This window comes from Diplotaxodon limnothrissa, linkage group LG5, assembly GCF_057381915.1.
Source record: "Diplotaxodon limnothrissa isolate DT_005_m linkage group LG5, D_limnothrissa_male_GT1.1, whole genome shotgun sequence".
NCBI classification, from domain to species: domain Eukaryota; kingdom Metazoa; phylum Chordata; class Actinopteri; order Cichliformes; family Cichlidae; genus Diplotaxodon; species Diplotaxodon limnothrissa.
Window position 1 is genome coordinate 25,426,678 of NC_140600.1, and position 18,463 is coordinate 25,445,140.

Below are 18,463 nucleotides of genomic sequence, written 5' to 3' on the forward strand. Positions count from 1 at the left end.
GCCAGATAACACATAACAATTAGTCGAACTGCAGGAATGTCTTAAAGACATAAAGACCTGCATGACTTCTAATTTCCTTCTTCTAAATTCAGATAAAACTGACATAATTGTACTTGGCCCAAAAATCTCATAATATGACTGCTATTAGAATTTGGTGCTATATAAGTAAAACTGAATTGACTTTTTCAAATTTGTTTTTTGGCATTTTGAGTTCCTTAACACCTCTCTCTCTCTCTTTCTGTCTCTCTCTCTCACTCACTAGATGACTTAATATTGTTGCGAGAGAGCCACATATGTCTTTCCCTTCACTTGTAACCAAGAAAGGAAAGCGAAGGAGAAAGCTGGCAGAAGATCTCTGCTTTTTGTTGTTTTCTTCTCCATATGGAAAGGAATCTCTGATTTTATGTGTGTAGATAAACACATAAGTTCTTATTTTTTCATTGTATCTTTAATGTCTGTAAGCAAGATGGGCAGACTGTGATCATAAAGGGATAGGCAAGGTCAGCAACAAAGTTTAGGTAGGCTGCGGTGTTTAAAACATGCTCAGTAAGACAGGATGGATCCATGCTTTCATGTTCACGCCAAAGTCTGTATCAACCATCAGAATGTTGCAGCAGGAATCGAGACTCGTCCAGCAAGCAAGTTTTTCTAATGTGTTTCCAACCTTTTTTCCCCCAATTCTGGTGAGTCTGAACTGGAGCCTCAGCTTCCTGTTCGTCTTTAATGTCCCTTTGTATCTAAAGAAGTTGAAAAAGAATCTATTATTTTGCAGGCTTCTGCTGATTGGAAGGAGTCACCTATAAACATCAGTTCCTCATCATCTTTTCACATGTTTGATTTGGTTGAAAGTTTATAACTCTTCACTAATTTTGAAGCCTGTGATTTTTATTTTTGATAACTGAAGCAGTTGTTACTGGAATCATGTATAGGGAGAGGTGTTGCTGTGATGTTTGCATAGTTTTGCAGGTTCTGAGAGGCATGCTCTCCATTTGACATAAGGCTACATGTGAACTGGTTGTGTTAATGTACGGCAAACCCCTTCCCCATCTCAGTGGTTTACAAACTTTTTTTTGCCATATACAACAGCAGAGGTTATAGACTAAGAAGCTATGATCAGTTCCTGTGATCAGTTACACTATGTCAGCTAAACAAAGCTTTCAGCAGTGATTAAAGTGCACAAATGAAAACAGAAGACTTTCAAACAAACGTTTTCATAGTGTAGATTAATAGTGTTGTTAATCGATTTTTTAATAGTTTTGTCACTGATGTGCAGAGAGGATAAAACAACACATGTACTGATTTTGATATGTTGGTGTCACAGTCACACCAACATGATGAATAAGTGTTTTCAGTTTACAACATTTACAGGCAATCTAGAGCTTTTTACTCATATGTATCTAGATTTTACTCACAGCATTCAAAGTTGGGAATTCTTGATTACTTAAAGACTAATGATAACCTTGTTTTATGTTTCGCTAGCTCATTAGTGATGATCTCTGTCTCTGGCTGCAGTGTTAGCTTTACGTTGTCATTTCTGAAAAATGCAACAAAAACTCTCTGTCTCTCTGTGTCTTCAGAAACAGCATATATCTTACACATGGTTCATCCTGTGAGTCAATTCAGTAGAAGGTGTGTTCAAGGGACACTTCATGACACAGTCCAGTGTACATATTCTCCCTTTGGCCTGCAACGTTGTTTATCTATCCAGGTTATTTCATCATTATTTACTCTGTTTGGGAGATTGAGGCTGCAGAACTGTTTACCTTGAAGTCAACAAAGGTACACAGCGTAGACAATGGAACGACTAACTGGCATTTACCTTATGGTATTCAACTGGAAACTTATCTCTTTCTAGAAGTCAGTAATCTGCAAACATGGCTGTGTGAGCGGTTTCTTATGGGAATCATTTCACAGTGCAGATGAAATTTTTTATTGACCCATGTCAAGAGTTACAAGAGGCTAGTGCTGCTGACAGCATTTACGATCAGTAGTGTCCCTTGAGTTGTAATGTTATCTGTCTGCATGCTTTTTTTTTGTTCAGTGGATGTACAGCAGTTTGGTAGAAGACAACTCCCTTTACAGGTGCTGATAACGCCAAGGACACAAAACATTGTGTCCTTGGCAAAACATTGTGTCCTTGGCCCATTGCTCCATTAGGTTTCATAGCGAGGCGCGTGATGTGTGGTATGATCAGTTTGTAACTTCCTCCCTCTTCCTTGGAATGGAATAAAGGAGTGTGCTCATTACTTAGACCTGAGATGTTTTGATGTGTGTGTGTTTGCTCTCCTGCATGCATGCAGTAATAAAATAGCTTGACCACAGCTGAACATACTGCAGACCTTTCTTTTTTTTACAGAAAATTCCACAACACATCCCTGTTGTACCTGTCAGTTGTTACAGAAATAAGGTTTATAGCATGAATGTTTAAAGCTAGAGAAAAATTGAGAATGTAACGGTTGGCATACTGTCACTCGCTCTCAGTAGATGACCAATTATTGTTGCAAGAGAGACATCCACCCCCTCACCAGAGGATTATATATTGAGAGAGAAAGACATACACACCCCTGTCTCTTCAGTTGTTGTCAACAAGGCAGAAGGAAGAGTGCTGGTAGGGGATTGCTGCTTTTTGTTGTTCTCTTTTCTATATCTGAAATTAATCCCTTATTTTATTTGTGCAGATAAACACATAAGTTCTCTTTTTTTTTTGTAAGGTCCAAGTTATTGTGAAATTCCTGTGGGAATTTGTGATGGGTTTATGCTGGCTGTGTGAGCTTGGGTTGTTAATTTTTGGTTTGGAAATTGTGACTGACTTCAGATTCTCTGTATTTTGGTTTAATGTTCTTTATTTATGTCATGATTTTACTATGGGGCTGTCTGCAAAGAGGGAAAGACAGAGTTAGTACTGGCAGATGGTGGGAATTGGGAAACAGAGTTCAATGAAACTGAGTTCATATTTTTGATTTGGTGGTTTGCAGTATTGAGGTAACAGGGGAGAGTGTCAGACTGTCTAGCCTCTGACTGTACCCCTCTGACTGTACCCTTTGCTCTTCCTTTTGCCTTCAGAACTGTTTAATTATTTGGGACATAGATTCAACAATTTTCTGGAAATGTCCCTCAGAGAGGGAACTCTTTTGTTGTCAGGTATTTTCAATAACAGTAAAACGTTGGTTCCAAAGTTATGAGTGATAAATGTTGCTGTCTTATTTGTGTGGAGTGTCCAATTTAAACTTGGTCAGGTGGTGTTTCTCTTTGTCTTAATCTTATTCTATTTGTCACACAGGAAACATTGCATTGAAGAAGTGAATATGATTGTCGTCCAACTCATCATACTTTTTTTGATTTTTAACCAACATGTTGCTGGTTTGACATGCAAAACAGGTAAAGTGTGCCTTTTATCATTTTACTCACTCTGTATAATGCTTTAAAATCAGTTTTTCACTTTTTAAATTTTATTTTGAAAGTATAGTAATTACTGTAATTAAACTGTGTCCTTTCTTTGAACACTTTGAAATCCTTGAAGGTGAAAAAGTATCCCGTAATGGAAATGGATGTGAACCCTGCAAACGAGGCTCTTATCAGGATCATGAAAATACTTCAAAATCTTGTAAAGCATGTAGAACGTGTGACACTAGTAAGTGCTGAAGCTTTTGTAACTTATTAGAAAAACAGCTGCTATGTGAGCAGCTGATGATAAACCTGCTCTGTTAATGGAGACAAAACATGTAGTTCACACTCAAATTACGACATCAGGATTAAGAACATTCTTTATTTATTTATTTATTGCAGGTCATGGTAGTGAGATTAAACAGCATTGTACCAGATTCACAAACACAAGATGTGCGTGCCGTGAAGACTTTGTTCCATGGGACAGTGATTCTTTCAACTGCAAATGTGCTGAGGGATTTAAACGAATAGGAGGTACAAGACTGGATCATAATATTGGATCATTTACCATACACACTAAAGAAAATGTCTTTTTAAATCATCAATTCTTTTTTTCCTGCTAGGAGAATGTAAACGATGTGAAGAAGGATTTTTCATTACATCTCAAAACTCAGACTGTAAAAAATGGAAAGAGTACGTATTCTAGTGTTTTTAGTACTTTTATGATATATGATTAAAACAAATTTTCAACAGGGTCTGGACGTGACGCTTGTTGTTAACAGCTTTGTCATTTATCTTTCATTCTAGATGTAAATCAGGAGTGAAAATCAGTGGAACTGCATCGTCAGATGTTATCTGTAATGAGCCAAACAGTGATATTTACAGCACTACACTTCCCACATCAAACACAATTACTACTCTCCGAGGTTTAATAACTCAACGTCCACAGTGGGAGGCCCAAACTCAGGGGATGGATACTACTACTACTCCACGAGTGGCCACTTCCACAAAGAAAGTGCTTCCAACTCCTAGATCTGTTAGCTCTCCTCCACAAGTAGCCACTTCTACAACAAAATCCAAATTATTTTGGCACAGCCTTCATTTTCCATTGTTTCTGAGATGAAGGCACAGATTTAAAAAAAAAAAAAAAAAAAAAGCTATGTAAACTGTAGCTGACTTTTTTTGTCTTACCAGGTATGGCTCATTATCTTGGAATTTCAATTTTGTAATCTTTAAAAGGCTTTTGTCACTCTGACAATCAGGGAGGAAGGAAATGGAATACTTATAACTGGAATTTGTTCCAAATTTGTTTACATGAGCAATCCACGTAAGGATAACTTAGATGTCTACAGCACTCATATTCATTACATGTATACAATTGCCACTACTGCTACTGTGGTTTAGTAAGTAAAAGTATTTTACAGTTATCTTTTTTTAAAAGATTGTTTGAAACATATGAATCTGTAAAAGTTAAAACATTTAAAACATCTTGTGTATTATCTGTATCACCAAAACATTATTTGCTATTAATGCGCCTGCAGCAACACAACTCTGAAGTTGGGCAAAAGATGTGCTCTAGGTTGCGGCTGTGTTATATATGGGAAGTGCTGATTGGCCCAAGTGCAGCTCTTTCATCAGTGGCAATTATATGTAATTAACTTTTAATGTTGTGCATTTTCTTTGATTTATAAATTGTCAATTTGCTTAGTCTTCTTCTTCTTTTTGCCTGTCCTGTACGGCATTGTAGCAATCAGAATTACTGTCTGAAGGTCAAGAAAAATGCCCAAGAGATTTATTTTTCCAAGTGGACCATTACAGCTTTTGCAATTCTGGTTCAATTGATTGTCATAGTTTATTTGATCTTTATTATTATTATTTTGATTTAAGTTATTACAATCAGAATGGACAGGACAGAGAAAGAAGAAGGAAAGAGAAGTTCGGAAGAGAGTTAACAGACTGAGAGGGAAAGAAAAATAGAGGAGAAGAAGGAAGCAGATTGAAAAAAAACAAGCAAAAATAAAACAGCACAGTAAGGAAACCACAGCAATAACCAATATGGGCATGAGTAACAGCAATTAATAAAAATGTAATGTTAACTGTACAATACATGATATGTTTAGAGGCAGCAGCCAAGCGAGATAGTGTGTGTCTGTAAGTTGTTTGTACACCTGTATGAACCTGTATGAACACTTATGTGTAAAACCTGTGTGTGTGAGCACATTCATAAGATTTCTCCATGTAAGTGTCTAATACCCACATGACTTCTGGCATGGTAAGTGGTATGTCATCAAGACATGGGCCAGGCCGGATATAGATGGCGCTGTTTATGTGATGGCATGCCATATCTGGCCAGATTGTGGTTTGGTTTATGTGGCCCAGGTTCATAGAAAACAGGTCTGGCCCGGATCTGGCATCAAACTTGCACTTCTGACTGACCGGTGTCATGGCAGGGTGTATGTCAACCCGACGTGGGCATGGCTTGGCAATGATGGCACATGTTGTTATTACATGGCTTGATTAAGGTACACATTAGGCTGACATTTGGGGCAAGAGCTGAAACTATTCTGGTCCAGCACAGGGTCAGCAGTGTGTTTGCAACTGGCCCGTGGCTGCACACAGCTTACACATGGCCCACATACCGCAAAGAATGACGGCCCTTTGGTGGACCAGATCAGGTTTGCCAGAGGTACTCCACGCATGGGCCAGCACAGGACCACCAGTGTGCCTGCAACTGGCCTTGTGCTGGGCCATGTGTGTGCCACCTCTGGCAAACCTGATCTGGGCCACCAAAGGGCCGTCATTCTTTGCGGTATGTGGGCCATGTGTAAGCACATTTGTGGGCCAGATCCAGGCCATACAAATTTTGCTATGTGGGTAGTGGGTGCTAGGAGCCATAGCCCTGCCCCCCAGGACATGAAGCAGGGATGGAGGAGCTCCGGGCCACGAGCAAGGATTACCACCAGAGGGGCAGTCACGTCAGCCACCTAGAAAAGAGCTGTGGAGTGCCTCGGATGGGGGTCACCCAGCAGCCAAGGTGCAGAAGTCACAGGGCCTGCAGCACTGAGGCTGCAGGCTCCACTGGCAGCCAGCTGTACCATATCAGACTGAGCCCTGGGCCCAGAGACCCAGGATCCAAGGGCCCTTCACACCCTAGAAGGGGCCCAACAGAGCCAGGAGGGCCAGTGTGCACCAAGCAGCCACAGGAGTGAGCCAGTATATACAAACAGGCACATACAAATACAAACATGCACACACATTCCCCCCCTCATGCGCACATGCACAAATACTCAGTACTCACCTGACATGGAGACACACAGAAGTGAACCCAGTACACACACTCACACTCCCCATACATACTCTATACTCCCAGGTCCAGGCACCACAATAGAGAACGGGGGTGTGTGAAGATCCCATACCTCACTCTACCTGCTCATATGTGGTGTTGATGCGTGCTGTTCTAAAATGCATTTAAAACAGGGGAGTGGCATGGGGCCGTTTGAAGTGAAGTGTTGCTTTGTTTGCTTGGTGTTGGTTAATTTGCTAGTATTTGTGTTCCCGTCATGTGTCCACCTGGTCTTAAGATGGAGATATTTTAAGTTGCTGTTTTTATTTGTGTTTAGTTCTAGTCATTTGACCTCTTTTATGGGCACTGTATTGCTAGTTTATTTAGTATATTTTTGCATTTTTAGGGGTAAATAAAGACCACTTTTTTCTAAATACTAAGTGTGTCCTCGTGCTTAACCAGCTCAGTTCCTCACACACTATGTCAACTATACAAAGCTTTGAGCAATTATAAAAGTGCACAAATGAAAGCAGAGTTTTAAGAGTTTTAACAAACAGCAATAGCGTTAATTTTGTCGCTGATGTGCAGAGAGGACAAAACAACTGTAAACTGATTTTGTTATTTTGGTGTTCATAGTCACACCAAACATGATGACTATTTTCAGTTTACAACATTTACAGGCAATCTAGAGGTTTTTACTCATGTATCTAGATTTTACTCAGTATTCAGAGTTGAGAATTCTTGATTACTCAAAGATGTACGATAACTGTTTCGTTTTTTTGAAACTGAGGCTGAAAATTCTGCACAAAGGTAGCTTATACATGATAATCTTCATATCTGGTTGCAGTGTTAGCTTTGTCTCTTCTGCAAAATTCAACATATACTCTCTGCCGTGTCTTCAGAAACAGCAAATATATATTCCACATATGTTTCATCTTAAGAGAGAATTCAGTAGGAAGTGTGTTCAAGGGACACTTCACAGCACAATCAGTGCACATATTTTTCCACTGCTTTGTAGGCTATTTATCTATCTAAGGTTATTTCATCATTATTTACTCAGTTTTGGAGATTGACGCTGCAGAACTGTTTACCTTGAGAGCAACAAAGGTACAAAGTGTAGATAATGGAACAACTAACTGGCATTTGCCTTATGGTATTCAACTGGAAACTTATCGCTTTCTAGAAGTCAATAAGCTACAAACGTGGCTGTGTGAGCTGTTTCAGGTAGGAATCATTTAGTCTTTCATGATGCAAATGCATCATGATCATGCAAATTGTTCATTGACCCATGTCAAGAGTTACAAGAGGCAAGTGCCACTGACAGGATTTACAATCATTGGTGTACCCTGAGTTGTACTGTTACCTGTATGAGTGCTTTCTTTGTTCAATGGATGTAGAGCATTTTGGTAAAAAAAAAAAAAAAGAAAGCCAGCAATATAAAACAGCTCACAGGGAAAAAAAATTTGATTCCTGAAAAGAGACATTGCTTTTTAATTTTAATTTGGGCGTTGTCTTCACACACTGAGGTCAAATTTGAAGTTGCACTGGGCTCAGTGCTTGAACCAATTCTTTTTACATTTTACGTGCTTCTCTCGGACAGTATCATTCAACATACATTTTGATTGCTATGCACATGTTACCCAGCTCCACCTATCCATGAAGCCAGAAAACACATAACAATTAGTCAAACTGCATGAATGTCTTGAAGACATAAAGACCTGCATGACTTCTAATTTCCTTCTTCTAAATTCAGATGAATCTGACGTTATTGCACTTGGCCCAAAAATCTCAATTAGGATTTGGTACAACCAAAGATAAAAACTTTGGTTGTAAGATTCAGATAATTATTTAATAAAAGTGAGACATTTTAAATGAGAATAAGAAAGAAAAGTATGTCTTCGTGCCCCCCTTTCCCTGTTAATGCCCTACCGGGCCCCCCTGGCAAAACTTTGCTAGACACGTCCCTGCACAGTTACCAACTGTCAGCTACTTAGAAAAGATCCTGGTGTTATTAGTCTCTCAGAAACAGTTCATAACTTCCCTTCAACTCATTCATGTCACCTAAAAGGTAAACCTGTTTCTCCATCACCTGTTCAGCTCTGATGATTCTACTGGTTTCATCTGCATGTTTCCTTCTCAGCAGATAACCAAACCGATATCATGACCAGCAGCTTTTACAGCTATGGCTCCAGCAAACATCAGCTGATACTAGAAATTAATGTTAAATAAATTCTAACAACAGCTGATGAAGCTTAAACGTGCTGCTGTTGTTTAACGCGACATCCGGCGGTTTCCTCTTTCTGGCGCAAAGTGGGAGATAAACAAACAAGAGAGAAAAGCCGATCAGCTGATCATTGATCAGTTTCATGGTTGAAGTAGCAACAGGAGAGGGAGGGGGAGAGAATGAGAGAAGAAGAGGCAGCTGCAGCGTAAAGACGCAGAAGAACTCCACCTTTGCGTCTTTTCCCATTCTAGCTGAACTCCGGGACAAACTGTGTTCCCTTTCTCCTCAAATGAAAAGCGTAACATTTTCTCTGAATACGAGACGATTCCGTTTTTCACAGGACGGTTGGCAACTCTACTAACTAGCCTTATGAATAAAATAAAGTTCACTATCAGTAACATCATAGCACCCACCCAGCTGTATAGAAATTCTGTCATGCTAGCTAGCACGCAGTACGAGTTATTGTAACTGACTGTAAAACGTCAGCACAACGAAAATAAACTAAACTTGGTTTATATCTGACCCAAATGGACTGCAGGTCATAACTTCCTACCTGAAGTTCAGTTCACCTGACACTCGGACCGGCAGCCACCCCGGGTCTCTCCTCCTCCTGTATATCCTGAGTTATTTTTACACATCGACCAGCATCTAGCCAATCCACCACTTTTCACTGTTTATACCGTTACAAAAAATAAAAAATAAAAATCATCGGCCCATAAAAACGAAATATCAGATCGGGCATACCGGACAAATAAATGCCCGGTATGCCTGATGGCCAGTCCAGCTATCGTCGTGCCACCAGCACGCGTGCCCAGGGTTGCCGACCCCTGGTGTAGATAAACACACAATTTCTTATTTTTCCATTATCTCTTTAATGTCTGTGAGCAAGATGGGCAGACTGTGATCATTGGATCACAAGGGAAAGACATGGTCAGCAACAATGTTCTGGGGCTGTGGTGTTTAAATCATGCTCAGCTAGACAGGATGGATCCATGCTTTCATGCTGTTCAAAGTTTGACTCTACCATTAGAATATTGCAGCAGAAACTGAGACTCATCCAGCAAGGGAGTTTTTCTAATGTGTTTCCAATCTTTTTTTTTTCTTTCGAATCCTCAGTTTCCTGTTCTTAGCTGACAGTGTGACACTGTGCGATCTTGGGTGTAGACCATCTGCTTCGTTGTTCAGTGAGTTCTACATTCAGAGATGCTCTTTTGCATACCTTTGATGTTGCTTATGTTTATGTTGTTCCTATTGTTTTCCCTTCAGCTTGAAGCAGACCTTCAATAAGGCATTTTCATACAGATAACTGCTATTCAGTAGATATTTTCTTATCAGACTTTTCTCTGTAAACTCTTGAGATGGTTAGGTGGGAAAATCCCATTAGATCAGCAGTTTCTGACATACTCAGATCAGCCTGTCTGGCATGTTTAAAGTCACTTAAGTCGCCTTTCTTTGCCATCCCAATGCTCAGTTTGAACATTTTAAATACAGCAGGTTGTCTTGACTATGGCTTGTGAGGTAGCTGCTTTAAGAAGTAGTTGAATAGGTGTACTTTTCAAAATGGCCAGTGAGTGAAACTAGCTTTGTCATCATATGTTACCAGTTGGGCTGTGTGTTAAAGAGAGACAAACAATGGGCAAAGTGAACAGTAAAGACAGCACAGTTTGTTATGTTTTATATCTTTAGTTTCCTGAACTCTTGAATGATTGGAATATAAACATATTAATTTTGGGTCGCCTTACCTACGAAAAGTTCATAAACGAACAGAGAGAGAGATAAAACAGGAGCGGGGGTTGTTTTTTCAACATCCGTTTTTCAAGAAGCGAGTGTGTGGTTGTATCTTGTATCTTGCACTAATCAAGAATATGTGGATTTTCCATTTGCCATTTGAGTCCATATGCCATAATACAATGTCAATTTTTTCTGCCTAGACAAAACAAAGATACATAGTTAACTGTTTCCGATAGCTTAACCACAGTACCAATACCTTTTTTCCTGAACAAAGAAAAAAAGCCCAGAAAAAGGTTAATAAACATGCTAAAAATACCCTCAAAGCTGTATTTCAGTTTAAAAGATGTTTTTTTTCCATCATACTTTATATGGATCTAAAATATTTTTACCGGTTTTTGAGTTAGTAAAACATCTTATTACTTATGTACTGAATTGTACAGAATTTTTTTATTATCAATATTCAAGTTGTAGACATATAGGGTGAATTTTAAGTAAGATGGCTCTTTAAATTGTTGACTTACATAATTAATTTATCCAGTGTTAAAAAATTAGACACTATATTTAGTATCTTAGAATACCTGTTAGAAACTATGTTATGACTGACATGTCATAGATGTAAAATATGTGTTTCAATTTAAGTTTTTTTAAAAATAAATATTAATAAAACATTACAGTTTGTAGTAAGATAGACAGGATAGTCACCGAACTTATAAATTGTAACTGTTTTATCAGTAAAGTAGGTGAGCAGTCTGGGACAGCCCCATATAAAGAGCTTATGCAGGTGGCGTCTCTCTTTTGTCACATTCTTATGCTGTGTGTCACACAGGAAATAGTGGCATTTCTCAGCACTGAAGAACTGAATATGGCTATGCTCAAAGTCCTCATACTTTTTTTGATTTTTAACCAACATGTTACTGGTTTGACATGCAAAACAGGTAAAGTGTGCCTTTTATCATTTTACTCACTCCGTATAATGCTTTAAAATCAGTTTTTCACTTTTTAAATTTTATTTTGAAAGTATAGTAATTACTGTAATTAAAATGTGTCCTTTCTTTGAACACTGTGAAATCCTTGAAGGCGAAAAAGTATCCCGTAATGGAAATGGATGTGAACCCTGCAAACCAGGCTCTTATCAGGATCATGAAAATACTTCAAAATCTTGTAAAGCATGTAGAACGTGTGACACTAGTAAGTGCTGAAGCTTTTGTAATTTATTTAAAAAATCAGCTGCTATGTGAGCAGCTGATGATAAACCTGCTCTGTTAATGGAGACCAAACATGTAGTTCACACTCAAATTACGACATCAGGATTAAGAACATTCTTTGTTTATTTATTTATTGCAGATCATGGTAGTGACATTAAAGAGCGTTGTACCACATTCAAAAACACAAAATGTGCGTGCCGTAAAGACTTTGTTCCATGGGACAGTGATTCTTCCAACTGCAAATGTGCTGAGGGATTTAAACGAATAGGAGGTACAAGACTGGATCATAATATTGGATCATTTACCATACACACTAAAGAAAATGTCTTTTTAAATCATCAATTCTTTTTTTCCTGCTAGGAGAATGTAAACGATGTGAAGAAGGATTTTTCATTACATCTCAAATCTCAGACTGTAAAAAATGGAAAGAGTACGTATTCTAGTGTTTTTAGTACTTTTATGATATATGATTAAAACAAATTTTCAACAGGGTCTGGACGTGACGCTTGTTGTTAACAGCTTTGTCATTTATCTTTCATTCTAGATGTAAATCAGGGGTGAAATTCAGTGGAACTGCATCGTCAGATGCCATCTGTAATGAGCCAAACAGTGATACTTACAGCACTACACTTCCCACATCAAATACAATTACTACTCTCCGAGGTTTAATAACTCAACGTCCACATGAGGGGGCCAAAACTCAGGGGACGGATACTACTACTACTCCACGAGTGGCCACTTCCACAAAGAAAGTGCTTCCAACTCCTCCTGTAGGCAACCACATTGGTAAGCCATCTTCCGATCATGCAACCTCAGATCAAAAGTAAAGCTAAGTTAACTTAGCAGGTTTATTTTGTCTTACCAGGTATGGCCCTCCTTATTTTCGGAATTGTCGGACTAGTTGTACTAACTGTTGTGACCTGCAAGCTGCACATCACTGACTGCTGGCACAAGCAAAAAACAGTACAACGTATGTGGCAAGTGATTCACACTTCAGACAATAAGAAAGGTCTTGGTGGTTTCATGTCGAGAAGTTGAATGAGAAAAGTGACGCACCAAAATTTGAAGCAACAGGCAACAACAGTTCACCTTCTTGCATCAAGATATATGCCCACATCCCCCCAGAAAATCTTTAATCATGTCAGAGATTTATTTCTTTATCATATTTTACCACTATTAGAAAAAATGGGCAATATTTCTTCACAAAATGCTTCACACACTCTGAGATTTGTGCTGTTTCAAATGGGAAATAGTTATTGTCAACAATATTATTGAATTAATTAACTAATTGGTAGTTAATTAAGCTTTTTGAAATAAAATATATATTTTTTGTTTACAGCAATGGACTCCTTGTGCCGCACGCCAGTTGAGGAAAGCTGTAATGAAAGCCAGACCCCGCTCAAGTCAGACTACATGGAACCTTGAAGTTAAACTTGTTATTTTTTTTCATTTAGGCATGAAATACACAGCTGAACCTTTGACTCAGGTAATCGTTATATCAGTATTTTTCCTTACAGTGTTGCTTTTGTATTAGAAATACATCATCAAACTATTTACTATATCTGTATTGTTACAGGTGTATTTTCAAGTCAATATTTGACTTTTGTTTGTTCTGTTTTAGTAGAATCGTGAATTATCACAAACATATTGCAAGCCTCTTACCTCACTTTTTAAACTGTGAAACAGCAAGTAGTAAACAATAGTTTTCACTACTTGAACTGTTGTAAATTGACCATAATATTATTTTTATTAATATTATTATGTTGCTCAAAGAAATCTGTATAATGTTAGTATTGATCAACATTTTCTATATGCAGATTTTTGCACAGTGACCTGAGCAATCATGCCACTAAATGCCTCTGTGAAATGTTTGTATATTCAATGTATGTATGTATGTATGTATGTATGTATATATATATATATATATATATATATATATATATATATATATATATATATATGACATGACATAACTTAATGCGACTAACTGGGGCTTGTGACAAGCCTGAGAAATACCCAGTAAGACCAGTACAATCAATACCACTGATCCAGGATATATTATGAACTACTTTAATTTTTGCACGAAGTCTTTCTGCCCATTGTTTCTCAGTTTTTGATTACTCAGCTCTGTTCAAATTAGCAGGTCTGTGAAAACAAACATGCTTTCAGTGATGTGTGGGTTTGGCGGAGTTCCCCCCAGGCACCTAAATGTGGCTCTTTTTCCCCACTGAGACATACATCCTCTCATGTTTTCATTTTGGCCTTTGGAAAGACTGATGTTGTAAATGTGAGGACTTTCATGTTGTTTATACCTCATTGGAGATGTTTCTCGGATCACATAGTCAGAGGAGTTATGAAAGCGTCCTCATACTTCTCCTCACTTATGTTTTGCACCAGAAACCAGACACACACATTCATAAATTTCAGTTAATGCTTTGTCTGCCTGGTTGACTCTTTGTGAAGAACCGAATATAGAAAAAGCTACCGCACCGTAAATCTTCCCAAGGAAAGTGATTTAAATAAAGACAGAAGTATATCAAGTTTTCAGATCCATTATTTAAGTATAAACATGTATATAACAGTCCAACCTTAACTTAATATTAAAAATTTAGCATTTATTTAAGTATAACTCACAGGAAGTAAACATTCTTACTTAGTAAAGATGACTTTTTATTAGTTTGTGTACTATTAGGTATTAAATTAATCTTAATATATCTGTGAGTAGGCAACATTTTACTGTTGTAGCTGCTTTTTGTAAAACGCAAATATGACTTACAGAGAGTACACACATACTGGAAACCCTGCAGGTAGTTTGCTTTCAGTAAATGTCAGAGATGTAGGAAGTAGGTGTGTGGTTTCAAAGAAAAATACAGCACCTGAAACAACCTTTCGTCTGGTTTTGAAGTACAGCAGCTTGCATGCTATACTTCATGCTGTATGCTGTACATACAATATATGCCCTTTTGTTTTTATTATTATTTGTATTTGTTAGCTTTTTAACTCGGCAATCTCTATAATTCTATGTGTGCAAATTCTGGGAAACCGTACATGCTTTTCTGAGTAGGCATGTATTTGCATTTGCTTGACATTTAACCCTTATTGCAGCAAACTCATAGTAGCCTAATGTTTATGTTGGACTTTTTTTTCCTGAAATATAACATATATTATTCTGTTTTTTTTTTTTTTTTGGTGACAAGACAAAAAAGTGTTCTTTTTGTAAAAATGTATCTTGGCTTCTATATTCACTTTATTTTGATGCTATGTTTATAATGTAAGTAATGGTTTTTGTATTGTTTTGTATCTTTTTTACAATAGGAAGTATAAAATTAAATGATCTAAATAGATACAGCTGATCTACAGGTACTGAATTTGTACATCCTGTAATGTCAAAAACCCATTAACACATTAACTACACAGCGAACAGTTGATCTAATGTCACCCTGAGCTGTTAACCACTAGCAGACCCAAAGTGGGCTTGATCACATTTTCTTTCATCTTGAACTTTTAGTGTGACGCCGACTGAAGTGACGTAACTTAAGGACGACGTGAGCAGTTTCACATCACTTTTACTCCAGCCACAAAACACGTGTAGCTTTTTGACCTATATGTATAACATCAGTGGAGTTACATATACTCCTTAGCGAACAGCCTAAGAGAAGTAAATACTGTAACCGTGTCATTATTTTTGATCGAAGCCATGCCGTTTCTATTCATCTGCATCAAATGTTCCGACGGCACCATTCATAAAGTTTATCAGTTGGAAGGCTCTGTTACAGAACATGCTCCTTTCACCCACAAAGTAGGTGGCACTTCTGTGCTCTACTTGTGAAGGGGAATCCTGATTTCTACAGTGTCACTGCCGCCCTTTGTGGCTATATAGTGTGACGGTACCAGAGGTGTGGACTCGAGTCACATGACTTGGACTCGAGTCAGACTCGAGTCATTAATTTTATGACTTTAGACTTGACTTGAAAAAATGTTCTAAGACTTGTGACTTGACTTGGACTTTTACACCAATGACTTGGGACTTGAATTGGACTTGAACCGGTTTACTTGAAAAGACTTGATATTTTACCCCAAATATAAAATTTAACATGCATATTATATAGAGATTGAAAATGTGACGTCATTCACGGGTAGAACCGCAAAGGATTCTGGGAACTCGTGGCAAGCGGTACTAGCGCACGCAGGCTTTCAATTAAAATCAGTTAAACAGCGATAAAAAGAAACACAAAAATGTCAAGAAGCTGTTGTATTATTAACTGCAATAGCCGGTCGCATGACAGCCACGGGAAGCCGACGGGTAAAGAGATCGGTTGTTATCGGATTACGTCGTTGAAGAGAAATTGTTCAAGCCATGTTTCCGAAGTAACAAAGACGCGACGGATGGTCTGGATTGCAGCCATTCAAAGACCAAATATAACGTCCCAGAACACTCCAGCTCACAGGTTAGTCTGCTCCAAGCATTTACACGAAGGTCAGTGTTTTTTAGTAGTTAATACGTCATTTTCATAACATAATTAGTGATATAGGTTACAAGCAAGTCTGGCGCTGAACAGAAATTGTCGCGCTATGCTCCTTTATTTATTGTGCATAAATAGTGAATTGTCCTGACACAATATTGCGTTTCGCTTCTGTTATTATGGTACATTGACAAAAACATATATTTTTATTCACAGGATAAAACAGGTTTTTTGTATCACTAATTGCCCAGTGCGATTACAGACTGCGGTAAAGTGAGCCGTCATTTGTGAGCCGCGGTCAAGCCAGCCGCCTCCTATCCGCGCGGTGATTACAGCATACAATATTGTTGTCACTGCTACATTTCTGTAACGCTACCAGAAATTATTTCCACTACTAATTAATTACCGTTGAGCTCAAAGGTCCTATTAATAAACGGTTAACGAATGTGTATTTATGACGACAATTTGTGAGACTGGTAAACTTATGATACGTACGATGGTCTTTCGTTCTACACGGTGCATTTCAAGGTCCTGCACCCATCCGTCGGTAAACTGTACCTGGGCTTGTTGCAGTGACCTGAAGTTACTAAACTTCATGAGTGTATGCACTCACTCCAAGAACCGTATAATTATAAATATGCATATAAATATGCTATGATGAGATAGCTGACTTCATCTAACTAGCAAATGTTGTCCAGGCTACGTTGGTGATACAGTTTTTTTTAATGTGTATGATATTTTTGTCATGCGATTTTAAAGCTGGTCCTACAACCGCATCCAAGAATAACATGCAGCTTATCTCAGAACTGTCCGTGAAAATTATTCTTGGAGCTAGGTTTAATTGAGCTGCATTTTAAAGAGGTGCAATTTCACAATTTGTGTATATTTTCTAAGTTCACTATTTTGTCATGTGTTGAGAAAAACACAGATTTTAAAATTACATGGTCTAATATTTACATTTAGCATAACTGCAACATTATTTTTTCGTTTTTTTTTTTTTAAAGACTCGAAAGGACTTGAAATTCAAAGTTTCAGACTTGTGACTTGACTCGGACTTTTACACCAGTGACTTGAGACTCGACTCTGACTTGCCTGACATTACTTGAGACTTGAGGATAAAGACTTGAGACTTACTTGAGACTTGCAAAACAATGACTTGGTCCCACCTCTGGACGGTACTAATAGCTACTGTCTACTGCGTAGTGAGCACGCATATGCTAACGTCACATCCTGAAGGTTTCGTACATTGAACCATGTGGTTTGGTCTGTCTGTCAATGACGGAAGTAAATGTCTGTAGTTTCTTTTTTTTTTATGATAGGAGGGCACACGTCATGTGGTTTAAGTAGGTGGCAGTTTTGCACAGGGGTGTCAGATATTAACCCTCTGATGCATGAAATATGAAAGCCTTCTCAAGATTTTTTTTCTTAAGTGTTTTTATTCTTCTAAGGACATGAAAAAAAATGTTCAACTCTTTTTTTCCAAAAATATGTTTTTTATTTTATAAAGTTATAGACTTGTCCACTCCAGTGACCAATATGCATCAGAGGGTTAATTAATTACTTCTTATGACTAAATTTGATCATTTCTGATGTACTCCCATAGCTTCTGCAAATATGGTCCGTTAAAACTTTAGTCAGGAAAAAATTATTAAATTGATAGTCAGCGTGTTTACAAGGCCAGCTGAGAGAGACAGCCACGTCTCTGGACTGGGGTGGGGAAGCTAGAGTGTCAGGAGAAAACCCATTCAGGTGCTTTTTCTAAACCACAGTAACTACTGCAGCAACATGATGCCTAATGTTAAACAAAGGGGAAAAAAATCCTCCGATTAGAGAAAGCCACATGTATGGCGCTTTGGCTTATTAATTACAATAAATGAAGTGGCTCATTTAACAAAATTTAAGCACCTTCTTGATTTGCCAGGAAACTCCCCGTCAACAAAAGCAACCTAAAGTACTGTCACTAAAAGGTCACAGAACGACAGTAAAACCTTCACATCATCATCCATTTGCACTGTGTGCTCCTGCAACATATACATGTAGGCTACAAAAATAACCCTGCAAAAAATCACACGCTTGTTTTTCTGTACATACCATGTACATCTTTAGTCATCCCTTACTTTTTTGAGTTCACTGTGGTCACCTTTGGGTTTCAGCAGGGATTATCATACTCACT

General features: G+C 38.1%; 2 protein-coding genes across 2 annotated transcripts; both read left to right on the forward strand.

Annotated features, from left to right (window-relative positions):
* Positions 1 to 2,575: 2,575 nt before the first annotated feature.
* On the forward strand, positions 2,576 to 7,231 carry LOC146632423 (uncharacterized). Its single transcript, XM_085354369.1, has 6 exons — positions 2,576 to 2,608; positions 3,281 to 3,378; positions 3,521 to 3,631; positions 3,787 to 3,918; positions 4,008 to 4,077; positions 4,192 to 7,231. Exons 2-6 carry the CDS (start codon positions 3,306 to 3,308, stop codon positions 4,505 to 4,507), a joined length of 702 nt encoding a protein of 233 aa, XP_085210495.1. The 5' UTR covers positions 2,576 to 2,608; positions 3,281 to 3,305; the 3' UTR covers positions 4,508 to 7,231.
* Positions 7,232 to 11,225: 3,994 nt separating this feature from the next.
* LOC146632424 (tumor necrosis factor receptor superfamily member 4-like) lies at positions 11,226 to 13,507 on the forward strand. Its single transcript, XM_085353334.1, has 7 exons — positions 11,226 to 11,557; positions 11,700 to 11,810; positions 11,967 to 12,098; positions 12,188 to 12,257; positions 12,372 to 12,613; positions 12,693 to 12,797; positions 13,167 to 13,507. Exons 1-7 carry the CDS (start codon positions 11,398 to 11,400, stop codon positions 13,250 to 13,252), a joined length of 906 nt encoding a protein of 301 aa, XP_085209460.1. The 5' UTR covers positions 11,226 to 11,397; the 3' UTR covers positions 13,253 to 13,507.
* Positions 13,508 to 18,463: the final 4,956 nt, after the last annotated feature.